The 13634-nt window shown below is 43.7% G+C and overlaps 1 protein-coding gene across 1 annotated transcript in view; it reads left to right on the top strand.

Moving 5' to 3' along the window:
- The first annotated feature begins 7279 nt into the window (after positions 1–7279).
- Positions 7280–13634, top strand: part of BLNK (B cell linker) — a 71313-nt gene continuing 64958 nt past the window's right edge. Inside the window, exon 1 of the mRNA XM_056120721.1 lies at positions 7280–7483. Within this exon, the coding sequence (XP_055976696.1) occupies positions 7437–7483 (47 nt within the window). The 5' untranslated portion in view covers positions 7280–7436. The remainder of the gene's footprint in view (positions 7484–13634) is intronic.

The raw sequence follows: 13634 nt of genomic DNA, 5'->3' as shown, positions 1-13634 counted from the left end.
CAGGGTTGCGCCTGGTTCATTCACTCAAGAATTACTCCTAGAGATGCTCAGGGGACCATATGAGATGCTGGGAATCGAACCCGGGTCAGCTGTGTGCAAGGCAAACACCCTACCCACTGTGCTATTGCTCCAGTCCCTCATGTTTTTCTAACAACTGTGTAGTATTCAATTGTCAATGTGCCATAGCTTCTTGAACCAGTTATCAAACTGGTTGGGTAGTTTCAAACTACTTGGATAGTTTCCAGATTCTGGCTATTGTGAACAGTGCTACAATGAATTCTGCTGTGTGTTTCTGCACCCTGGGGGTATATTCCCAGAAGAGGTATTGCTGTATATCTCTATTACTTTAACTCTATTTTCAGATTTTCAGGTCCATTCTGCTTTCTTTATTTTTGTTAGCTGCTGACTTATCCTTCCAGTGTTTGTGTTTAATCTTGCATATGGTGTATGTGTATATAAACTTTCTCAATCTTCTAGAATACACACACACACATATATATACACATATGCATATACATACATATATATGTAATATATATGATGAGAAGAGAAAGGTGTGTGAGCACCAGTCTGACTAAGGGCATGGTTGTCTGCTGGGAAGTGGTGAAGAAAACAAAAAGATGGATTAGCATGGTGAGACACAGTCAGTCTGTCAGTCTCAGAGGGCATGAATGTCACCTACAATTGATTCCAGAAAAAAGGAAAAGTCTTTGCTTTCCTTGGAAAGAGCCAGCAGGAGGGCACAGGGTCTGGAATGACAGTAGAGGTGGGAGATGAAACTATAGAGAGGTGTCTGGAGGCTGTGTGGGCACCTGGGTGTAGGCTGGAGTGGTTGAAGGGTGAAGATGGAACTATTACAGAGGATGTTCCTCTTGGCAGGTGCAAGATGAGGGTGAAAAACAAAGGAAGAAATAGAGAACACATAAAGGCAGAATTTGTCTGTCTCAACAATAGGCTGTCACAGGGCCAGAGTGATAGTACCACAGGTGGGGCACTTGCCTCGCACTTGGCAAATCCAGGTTCGATCCCTAGCACCAGAGATGGTCCCTGAAGCCCCTTCAGGAGGAAGCCTTGAGCACTGCCAGCTGTGACCCCCCAAAAAAAACCCACAAAATAATAAGCTATCATAATGCTCTTGCCAACCAGGACTTGGAACTATACTGTGAGTAAAGGCTGTTTTCTTCTGAGCTAGTCTAAGAAGACAGATGCTACACCCCAGGCCAACTTGATACTGAATTTACTAAAAAGAGGAAAGAAGGAACTGATTTCTCTCATAGAAAGTGAAGCCTTGGGCTTAAAGGAGCCTTTGCACACTTGCTCAAGCCGCAGATGTATTCACTTTTTCCTTCTCTCTCCTCTCAACACCATTCCCACAACCTCTCGATCAAAGGGGAAAAAACAAAGCTACCAGTTTCTGCCCCATTTCCTTTTCTCTCTGCCTTTCCCTGGCTGCTTCTATTATTTTTCTCCACAGTTTTACTGCGACTTCTTAGCTTCCTCCCGAAACTTCTTCCCTCTAGGCATTTAACTGGCACCAATCAGTGTAGTCTTAAGCCTGACCAGTGATTCCAGATAGTAGCCAGGACCACTGTCCTTCAGGGCACATCCTGTCACCTCACCTCTACCCCGCAAGTAGGGTCCAGAAGACAGTTAAGCTTTGGGGTTTAAGGGTCCTGGCTTAGGGATCAGGAAGACATAGTCACCTTTCTGAGGTTTGTACATCACCTCTTATCATGAGAATGACAGGAATGACAGTACCACCTCCTCCCAGGTTTGCCATGAAGCTGAACCATATATCCTAACTGCATGGTACCAATACTGCACCTGGCCAGCTTCCTTTGGCAGTTTGCCTAAACTGGCAGGGTAAAAGCCATCTGCAGGTGGTGGGCAGAGCAGAGAGCGGGTGAGTCATGGTTGACCTCCCAGTTTTAATAAGCACTTGGACAATTTTCAAGATTCTTTAAACTGCCACAGTCACCAACATTCCACTTCCCTCATACACACCAATACATACACACATACAAACACACACCACACACACACACACACACACACACACACACACACACACACACACCCTTGGGAGTCAGTCTAATATAGGCAAAGACTTCTGTTTTGAAAGCAGGGAGCATTTCCACTGGTTGTCTAGATTCGAAGTTAGGAGGAACTTGGGATCTCCTTGAAACCCCTTTCTTCTCCTCTAAAGAAATTGCGGTTGGGAAACTAAAGGAGTCACCCTTTGGTTTCAAGGAAATGGCTAAAATGATACCGTGGCACAAGGGCTATGCTGAACCATTATCTCTTGGCTAGTCTTTTAGCCAGTATATTAATATCCTCTTTTCTATGCCATCAGAAATGGCATCAGAAATGAATGCCATCATAGTACAGGCACACAGGATACATTCAGTAAGCATGGGGCTTTTGTTGTCACTCAGAACTACAAGGGGGAAAAAACCCTAAAGAAAGTAGGGAAGGGTAAGACATATCCTCAAGTTTTTATATGTTTCACCATAATCTGTCTTTCTCTTTTCAAATCTTATCTTCTTCTAGAGCTAACTGGGACTTAAAGAGTCCTGACTTTGCACCAAAATTCTAGATCAGTTCTTATTTATCTAGTAACTATTTAATAACTTAGTAGATACCTGTATGTCTGTCACTCAATATCAGAAATGGAGCACTGGGCTGAAGAAATAGCTCAAAGGGCAGGAATGCATGCGTAGCTTGCAGGAAGCCATGAGTTTGATCCCTGGTATCAAGTGGCTTCTCAAACATCTGTGGGCTAGCTAAGTAGTGCTGATAATGGTATCTGGGCTCCCTGAGCAGGAGTCCTGATCTTCAAAAATAAATGGGGTGCTCCATGCCTTTTAAGTCTATGTGCCCCTCTTCTCTAATTCTACTCTCCTGGATTTTTTATTCATCATTTTTTGGTTTTATCATCACTGTCACTGTCACTGTCCTCCCGTTGTTCATCGATTTGCTCAAGCGGACCCAGTAACGTCTCCATTGTGACAGTTGTTACTGTGTTTGGCATATCGAATATGTCATGGGTAGCTTGCCAAGTTTTGCCACGCAGGTGAGATACTCTTGGTAGCTTGCTGGGCTCTCCAATAAGGGTGGAGGAATCGAACTCGGGTCAGCCAGGTTGGCCGCTTGCAAGGCAAACACCCTACCCGCTGTGCTATTGCTCCAGCCTGGTTTTACCATATGTGTCCTTAATGATAAATTCAGTTTCATGCATCTTTAAGATAACTGGAATTGTGTTGTAAGATCTTGACTTGCCTTTATTGCACTCATTTTAGATTTATTGAATTAAATTCCCTTGGGCTGGAGCGATAGCACAGCGGTAGGGCGTTTGCCTTGCACGCAGCCAACATGGCCGACCCGAGTTCGATTCCTCCGCCCCTCTCGGAGAGCCCGGCAAGCTACCAAGAGTATCTCGCCCGCACGGCAGAGCCTGGCAAGCTCCCCGTGACGTATTCGATATGCCAAACACAGTAACAACAAAGTCTCCAATGGAGATGTTACTGGGCCCGCTCGAGCAAATCGATGATCAACTGGAGGGCCTTTACCTTTACCTTTTACCTAAATTCCCTTGAATAAACTTATCACAGTAATTCTCCTACCTCCTGAGGGGCAAATAATTAGGTTAGTTTCAGTGTTTCATTTTCCATCAGAAATGACACTTCAATAAAAATTCCTACCCATGACCTTGGTGACATGGTTTAAACTTAGCGCTGTTTTGTCTATGCCCATACTGGGTCATATATATAGGCATCACACCCACCAGCTGCTGCCAGTGCCAGGCTGGTCCCATCAATGGCCAAGACGCAGAGACTATAAAACCCAGCTCCCAGAAGCGCGGCCACATTCGCGGCTGCGAGAGATCTTATTATCTTATTTTCACTTTGGACAACCTGGCAGGCTACCAAAAGTATCCTGCCCGCACGGCAGAGCCTGGCAAACGTCCTATGTCGTACTCAATATGCCAAATACCAGTAACAATGATGGGTCTCATTCTCCTAATCCTGAAAGAGCATTGAAATGGCTCTTTTAAAATCTCAGGGCTAGGAAGAAGGAGGCATTACTGGTGCCTGCTCGAGGAAATCGACAAACAACAGGATGATCGTGATCGTGATATATATATATATATATATATATATATTTATATATATATACATATATATGTTATCAAGTGTATTACACAATAACAAACTCTTTTCAAAGTAATTTTACCCACTTCTTAAGTATATACGTGTGTGCGCGCGCGCGTGCGCACGCAACATGCGTGAATATAGGATGGAGGGCTTTTGGACCACACCTGGTTGTGCTCAAGGATTACTCCTACCTTTGTGCCCAGGGCTCACTACTCCTAGCGGTTCTCAGGGAACCATATGCAGTGCCAGGGTCAAACCCAGGTTGGCTGTAAGCGAGGCAAGCACTCTCTCAACTGAACAATCTCTCCATTTCCCACTTTTATTTTTCCAGTGGTGTATGGGAGTTCCAATATTTCCTCATGACTGGCATTATCCATCTCTCCTCTGTTAGTTCATGGCTAATTTATTTTCACATCCTTCCTGCAGGTAGTTTGGATCTCAGTGTTTTTCCTTGGTAGCTTGATCTCCATGTTTTATGGAAGCCTGGTCACGTGGTCTCATTCTTTTTGCAAGGCATGATCTGATACTCCGGGAATCTAGTCTCCATGCTCACTTTGACCTTCTTGAGAAGCCAGTGACAGCCGCAGGCCAGCAGCAATCAGGAGCATCGTGGCACACAACTGTCTTGATATACATCACATGGGTCAAATGTCCGGTCTGGAAAAGCAGACACTCATTTTCATCTTGTCAGACAAAATACAGTAAAAAGAAGAAAGACAAGTGGCTGTAAAAAGAAAAAGCAGAAGTGTAACTCTTGCCCTTGGGCTTTTTCTCTGGGGAAATAAGAAGTTATGAACCAGGTGCTAAGCAGAGTGGTTGTTTGGAGAGAAAAGCCAAGGGGTGGATGGGTCACTTTACAGCTGAGAAGAGGGAACAAACTGATCATTTTTATTCTGCTGCAGAGCTTGGGCTTCCTGAGGGCATTACCTGAGTTTTTGCCTTCAGTCTTTTGCTAGTTCCTTTGCATTAGGAACACGGGGGAAGAACTGCTGTTGGGGAGGTTAGAGGGGGTAGACACTTACATCTTGACCTTGACCAGGAGGAGGACCTTTTGATCTCTTGCTGGACTGGCCACGCAGAAGGCCCCACCCTTCAGTGGTGCTAAGATCTCTGCTCCTGAACATCTGGTCAAACCAGAAATTCAGAGGCAGTGCCTGGCTGTGAATGATCAGGATTTACCTGAAGAAAAAACAGAACCTCCATTTGTACAGAGTCACTGGAGGGAGAAAGCCACCTACCACTTCCCCCCCACGCCACCCCCCACTGTCTTCGCTGCAGCTACCTCTCCTCTCCCTCTTTCTTCCTCTGCTCTGCCCAGCTCTAGTTCTGCTCCTTGTCCTCTCTCCCCTCCCCCCGCCCAGCTCCTCTCATTTGGTCTCTTCCCCTTCCTCCTCCTCTGTTTTCAACATGACCTGGGGTCTCTAACAGGTCAAGTAACCAACACCCCTCTCTGTGGTTCTTTGTACTCTTCAGACTCAGGGGACGATCCTATAAACAGGGCAAACTTTCCTTTTTGAAGGTGAGCAGGACATTTCTGCAGGCCACAGGGTAGCCTGTCCAGGAATTAAAGAAGCTGATGGTCTCATTTTCCTCCTTCCTCTTCCTAAGCTGCCTCCTGCTTTCTACGCAACAGGCAAATCACACGCCTGAAGAATGGGTAAAAGGAAGGTCCAGTTCTTACCCATGTGCCTACCCCAACCCCACCCACGGCTGTGTTTGGGGTGCCTCCCACTGCTCTCGTGTCTGCCCTGTCGCTTGGTCTGGTGAGGATGACAGTGAGGGCAAGAGGGACAGAGGAGTAGGGAAGGTGGCGCTATGCTTGTGTGGAGGCTTCTGCATAGCCGGCCATCAGAATGGCACTGCCGGGAGGTTGTACACACCATACCCCCACATCAAACACACACCACACACCATACCGCCACACCACCCCACATACCACACACCATACCCCCCACACACACCACAACACACAACACACATCACACCCCCACACACTCCATACCACATGACATACAACACACACAACCTCCTTGTTTTTAATCTGACCTGGGGGTATGCGCTAGTTTTCTGGTGGAAGCCTGGCTCTCAGTGTAACTCCTGACTGCTAATGCTGATGCTAGTGCCCGGGTCTTCTGGTGGCTGTCATCTGCCATTTCCCACACCGCCCACCTGTCTCTACTGCAAAATGACCTGGTCTAGAGGTGGTGATTTTACCACTTTATTTATTATTTGTTTATTTATTTATCTTGGGACCTATCCAACTGTATTAAGACTTACTCAGGGCGGGGCTGGAGTGATAGCACAGAGGGTAGGGCGTTTGCGGCCAACTCGGGTTTGATTCCCTGCATCCCATCCCATATGGTCCCCTGAGCACCGCCAGGAGTGGTTCCTGAGTGCAGAGCCAGAGCCAGGAGTAACCTCTGTGCATCGCCAGGTGTGACCCAAAAAGAAAGAAAAAAAAAGACTTACTCAGGGCTCTGTGCTCAGCGTCACTCCTGAGGACCCCAGGAGAGGACCCCAGGCAGTGCCAGGATTGAGCAGGAGTTGGCTGTGTGCAAGGGAAGTGTCTTAACCTCTGTGTTGTCTCTTTGGCCACCATCCCTTTAGATAGATCTTCAGGAAAAGTACTCTTTCTGAAGTTTCTGAAGCAAACTGCTGGTTTGCACCATGGCACTGGCACCCTGACATTTACTGGGGACTATTTGGGGTGAGAAAGGAGGAAATAATACAACAATGCCATTTCAAATCACGGTTCTTGTGGAAAAGCTTAGCCGTGATTTTGTGCAAATGAGCAGAAAGTTCCAAAGAGACCTTGCCATGGAATTGGTTGTTCTGCTTTTCCTGAGCCCAGGAAGATGCTAGGGACAGTATGACACCACTGAAAACAGGAGCAGTGTGGGGAAGACAGGAAAACGTGACGGCTACAAGTATGTCCTGACCTGGTTATAAACCAGGTTATAAAAGAAAGAAGCTGGAAAGAAATTTGCATGTCCAATAGATTTCTTGATTAAAGTTTACCCAACGTGGAGTCATCGGCCCAGCTGGCTGGCTACCCAGATCACATGACTATGTAGAAACATGAAACTTGACTATGTGCTCCAGCAAGTTTTACTTCTTCTCCCCACTGCAGGGAGGTTTGCTCGCAGCCTGCTCTCAAAAATCAGATTCAAGCGCTCAGGACTCCTGAGATCAAAGGTTCACCATGCTGCTTCCCTGGATGGGCAGCGCCTGCTGATATTACCACCCGGAGATTCTCTGTGGCTCTTATAATTTCCCAAAAGAATGGACAAGCTTAATAAAATAACTGTCCCTGCCAGTCAGAAGCTGAGGTAAGATTTTCCTCCTCTGATACTTCTTCTTTTTCTTCTTATTTTTTTTTTAAACAACAGCTAAGACAGTGATCTTACTGCATCTCAGAGATACTGAAATCCTGGAATACTTTGCTAGTTCAAAGGGAGTGGGTGGAAATTATTACAAGAAAGTGAACTGCTTTTAAAGAAATGTGTGTACAAATAGGTTGATGCTGACGGCTCTGTCGATGGTAGGTTCAAATATGAAGGTCTTACAGAAGAAAAGCTCATTTTAGATCCTACCAGAGTTTAACATTCAGAGTCTGAACACAATAAATCTTAGTCCTCCACCATTTCCTTGTATGTTGCTATTTAATTTCAAGGATAGCCATAAGCATGTTCTATTCATTGAAATTTTATTGTGTCTTTGTTGTGTATTGGGCAAATTAGATGGTTTTCCAATGTTCTTTTATCAATGTGATAATTATCAATTAAAAGTCGAGCAGAAGTGACCAAAAGGATAAAAGTAGCAAATTGCTCTGAGCTATAAAAAGGATAAGTTGCAAAATTTTGGTTCCTAAAAGTCATAGTAATGAGAGTGTTATGGCTTTTTGGGTTTGGAGACATAATATTGAAGGAGTGTTTTGTATTCTGACTTTCATGTAGACTTAAATTTTCAAGGAGGCATGTGACACGTGTAACAAAGAAGTTATCCCCAGAGCTGGAAAACTAGTTTTTAAATATACATTGAAAAAGAAATTAATGTAGAATTGGTAGAGGGACAGCAATCCTCAGAAGATAAATCTGCACCTGATAGGAACTTGGCTAACACCCATTTGAAATGAACTGCTAATCTGGAAAGTGGAGGCAGCTTGAGGCACGAGCAGCCACTTATAGGGCATGTTGTTTTTACTCTCTGCACCCACAGGGGACAGGATGGTGCTTGTTTTTTCCATTGATCTCTGGTTGTTATATCTTCATGGGAGGCCACCCAGTGGAAGTAGTTAGTGAATAAGTAAGTCCAGGAAGGGGAGCTGTAGCTAGAGGATGTTTCACAGACAAGATACTTGAAGAGTTTAAGAGAAGAGTGAAACAAAAGTAATTGGAGAATTGGAGAGAAGGTGTTTTGTGCTAAAAGTGGGGAAATACAGACACTGACACCAGGAGCTGAGCTTAAGTACTGTCCTTTCGTGGAAATTAAGAGGAGAGCTTTATGCCCAGCAAGGACTGTAGAGGAAAACACATGAAACCAGAAGATGCTGATAAAGTTGGATGTATAGAGTGAGATCAGATCACAAAGGAGAGTAAGGGAGTCTTCCAAACAAAGAAATCAGAGCTGACTTTACACCTTTAAAGAGTTAAACCAGAAGCTTCTGGGAAATCAGCAGGAAGAATTGGAGGGGGAGGAACCTGGAGGCAGGGATACTCAGTAGGGAGATGGCAGGTAAGTAACCTAGGCTCCTAGTGTTGTAAGCTTGTAAGCCTGGGCGTGGGATATAGTGAGAAAGAAGAGGAAGGGAGAAGGGGAGAGACAAGGAAACAAACAAGGTTTAAATATCAAAGCTTTTCTCAAATGAATGTGAGGCTTAAGATGTTCTTTTCAAAGAAATTCCATAACCTTGAGCTACATTAAACTTTGAACCTCTTTTGAGAAATCGTGATGGGAATTTAAGTAAAGAAAGGCAATAGAAATGGAATCATTTTATGACCCCTCTCTCTGGGACAAAGTCAGCTTGATTATAGAGTTGTTGGTAGGCAATATACAACATAAATTACAGGGTAGCAAACCAAAATTACATTGTAGATAACCATATATTACATTCATCTGCTTAGGCAGAAATAATCTATTTTCCCCAGTTAGTTACGCAGTTGTCTTGACAGAATTGGCCTGTTTTTATATAATGTACATTGTTGATGTGGAACTTTCAAAGAGACAAAACTGTGAACACAATAGACCTGGGACACCATCCTAAATCCTTTCTGTGATGAGGTAGAATGGTGAGAAATAGATAGATAAAACACTTGGTCTTGTGTTTTGTACCCTGTCCTGACAGGCTCATACCAAATCAGTTTGTTGTGTAATTTTGGGTGTCAGCTGCTATATAAGAAAAGTATATGATTATACTTTCGCACTTATCAAAATTCACATGAGAATTTGCTCACTTTCTTACCCAGGAAACTAGTGAGTTTAAGCTGAGATAGCTAAATAGGTTGACCTTGATCTAGTGGGTATCTTCCCAGGACTGAAATATACTGGAAACAGAGGGCGTGACCTAGAAGGGGAGGAAAGTAGACACCAGAGTGAAGCTAACTTGGAAAAGAAATTTTAGATTTTTAATAACCTCCCACACTGCTTCTTCCTTTGTAGGACCCAGAAATTCATACTGACTTATTTTTACAAATGGGAAAGATCTATGACACCAGTGTGAGTAAGTCAGGTCTTCCCAGTTCTTTACTCATTGGTATTTTTCAGTCACATTAGAGCATGTAGAACATTAGGCAAGTTGATTTAGTTTCCCTGGTCCTTGTTCTTCAGCTCTTTAGACAGAGACAATTATTGTAAAGCTTCAGGAAGCAACTGACACACAATGACCCCTGTGTATGATCATTATTAAATTTTTAAAGGGAGAGTCATTAACAATAATAGGGTGATTTTTCATCCTGTAGGCATGTAATTCCAAATACAAACCATAAATTCACTGATCCTCGATAAATTTCATGTTAGTTTCAGATATTTTGGCTATTTTACCTGTTGTTTTTTCATGCCTGTGTTCCTTAATTTTATATGAACTAAAGATCTTCACCACCTTTGTCTGAGTTTCTAATTAAATTGTGGAGCTTGGCACAGTCCTGCCATGGGTGTCTGGGTCTTCTTGCCAGGATTTCCACTCAAAGATCTTATTGGAAAGATCCTGAGACATGGCTTCTCTTGTCAGGCTTTGATGTCCTCATGTGTATTGTCCAGTTGCTTGACTGTCCCAGTTCAGTTCTTCAGAAACAAATCATCTTTTCACCTTCTACCACTACCATGGACCTTAAGTCTGATATACTCTTACTGTACCCCTTATTATGGTTCAGTATGTCCCCTCTTCTTTCCATTTCTACAGTACCCTCCTGGATAGCTCTTTATCTCCCTTGTGTCCTCAGTATTCAAATCTGCAAAACAAGGCATTTGGACAGACCATTCCCAAAGACCCTCTCTGCTCTGATAATGCATCCCTTAAGCATGAAACCATGCTTGACATATGTTACAGCCTCTGAGGCCACCAATTTCTCCCATAATCCTTGAAAAACATTTCCTGGTTGAATTACCAACATATTTGAGACCAAGAGCTTTTCAAATATTTTCAAACTCATACTACTTACTCTTCTCTAAGCATGAGTCAGAGAATGTTTCTAGGTAGAATATAGATGAGTGAAAGGCATGGAGATATGGTTAGAAGAAAAATGCAACTGGAGTCCAAGAAGCTGGATTTCAATCGCCAGCTCTCTAAGATTCAAATTTCCTCATCTGTCTAAACTGGCAAAGCTTTCCTCACAGGTTTGTGAAGACTAAGCAAGGCAGGTCAGTAAATAAAGTAAATGAAAAGTGAACACAATGCCCATGACTTCATTTCAGTTTTCCCTCTAACTCACAGTAGTAATTGGCCCAACCCCTTTTAATGGATTGATAAGCAGAGCAGAAAGCTACGGGGCTCATGGTGATGTTAGATTCTCTCAGTACACACGTGCCTCCAGGTAGCTGCACAGTCATTCTCCTGCTGAGGTCAGAGGCCAGTGCTGACAAGGGAGAACAAAAAGGAGTCACAGATCTAATGATCGAAGTACCTGACCTTTTCCGAGGTATTGCCTCGCCTTCTCTTCACACTGTCCCCAGACCCACATTCTACCAGTGTAGATCCCACTGAGGGATGCTGTATCACTCTGGTGGATAGAGTAGTCAGACCAAAGGTTCTTTCTCCTTATGGGCAAACTCACAAAAGCCACGTTATTAGACATTTAGCTGTTTAGTGTATGCAACTTTCCAGCTAAGCACACTGAGCCAGTAATCTTCTGGGTATCGTGGCTGAACAATGCTGCCTTCTTCATCTAGCCCATCTCCAAATGGGCTGTGGCACCATTAACCGGGTTTCCAAGAACTGAACCACAATTATATTCTAGCCTTCCCTAGAAGGGAGGTGTCAGGGCTGGTATACACACTCAGGCAAACATTTACAGATCATCTCTTGGTTTTCCCCACTGATGATAAAACCTCCTTTGTTCCATGGAAAATTTGTTAGTATTTGTTCACTTTCAAAGAGGACCTTCTATTACCCTCATGCAATGCCATGCAAACATAGAAATCTAGATTTGTTAAGAAAAATAAGGAAGGGGCCATAGTGATAGGATAGCAAGAAGGGTGCTTGCTTTGCCCGTGGCTGACCCAAGTTCTATCTTCAGCACCATATATGGTCTCTGAGCCCACCAAGAGTGATCTCTAAGTCTAGAACTAGAAGTAAGCCCTGAGCATAGCTAGGTAGGTGTGGTCCACAAAAACAAAAACAAAAACAAAAGAAAAAAAAGAAAGAAAAAGAATAGAAAAGAGATAAGAGAGAAATTTAATAGCAGAGATAAATTAAATAGCAGTGTGTAGAGATAAATTTAAATCCTGGATGGGTTTTCTTGGCTGTTTTAATTAACACCACAGATGATCCCTTCTCCTTTCACCCCAGGGCACAGTTGCATCACTTGGTTGAGCATTTTTGCTTCTAAAGAGATAAAGTCCATTTTTGTTCTTCTGGAGACATTTGTTTGTCATAGTGGTGGTAGGGGTGTTACTGGGAGAAACCAGGGAGATAGTTACTCTGTACAGTACAGTCCTCACTGCAGAGAATTATCGAACCCAAAGTATCAGTGGTGCTGATGTTTAGAAACCTGGCTCAGGTCAAGCAATATGAATTCTCTCCAGAAGAGGAGGTACACATTCCTTGGAATGATCATAGAGCACTATTATGTATTTAACATTTGAAATATCTGATATATATCAACAGTTGATGTGGCCGTGGCTAAGAAGGCTAATTGTCTTTTATTTGGTATGATTTGGGTGAAGTAGGTCAAAAGGAAGTATTTGAGAGATACATAGGATGGGCCTATATTTCAACGAATTGTTTATTTTCTTAAAACAGTGGTAAGGGTCAGAGAGATAATATAGGGTTTAAGGCACTTGTCTTGCACAGGGCCAACCTTGGTTTGATTCCCAGAACCATACATGGTCGCCAAACACTGCCAAGAGGGATTCCTGAGATCCCAGTATAAGACCTAAGCACTGATGAGTGTGACCCAACATTCTGCCTCTTCCCCGCCCATATTAGTGTTGAAATAAATTTGAGCCTCCGAGATACAAGCTTGCTGAAGATACTTTGTTCTTTATCTTTTCTAGATAGGCAAATGAGGGCAGAGCCAAAGTGTTCAGGCACAAGGTCATCTTGCAATAATCTTTCTTCGCTACCCCTTTAAGGAGACAGAATGAGTTTTCAGTGGAAACTCAAAGTCAGGGTGAAAAAAGTGAATTAAATGGTGAAACAGATATTAGGAAGTTCAAGGACTTATAGGTCTGATCTATTAGTTAAATTTTGAGCAGTGATGTACATGTTGTGTTTGTTCTGAGGCAGAATGTGCCAACCTGAGGTCATGGGGGTATCATGGAGGCAGCTAAGGGGTAGCAGGGAGCTGAGGTGTGTGTCTGTCCTTTAGTTTTCTCACAGATGTGGGGATATTCTGCAGCAGTGCTGATGAGACACAGATTTGGAGTAATATTTCAGGCAGGAGAGTTTCTATTGCAGTCTTTCTCTGTCTCGCTGTGGCTGTGCTCTCTGCTTTTGAAACTGGTGGGTTTCAACTGTTTTTTTTTCTTTTTGGGTCACACCCGGCGATGCACAGGGGTTACTCCTGGCTCTGCACTCAGGAATTACCCTTGGTGGTACTCAAAGAACCACATGGGATGCTGGGAATCGAACCCGGGTAGGCCACGGGCAAGGCAAACGCCCCACCCCTACCCGCTGTGCTATCGCTCCAGCCCTCAACTGTTGTTTTTAAAGACAATTCCAGTTCTATTATAAAGCAATCCTCTCTTTCTCTTCCTGCACCCCTTCAAAATGACTCTATCTTGTTATCGGTCCTGTCCAGATCTAGGAAGTTTGCCAGATTCTGT

Source organism: Sorex fumeus, unplaced genomic scaffold (genome assembly GCF_029834395.1).
Source record: "Sorex fumeus unplaced genomic scaffold, SorFum_2.1 ptg000043l, whole genome shotgun sequence".
Taxonomy (NCBI): domain Eukaryota; kingdom Metazoa; phylum Chordata; class Mammalia; order Eulipotyphla; family Soricidae; genus Sorex; species Sorex fumeus.
Note: the sequence above shows the minus strand (reverse complement) of the source record. Positions and strands in the feature narration are given on the sequence as shown.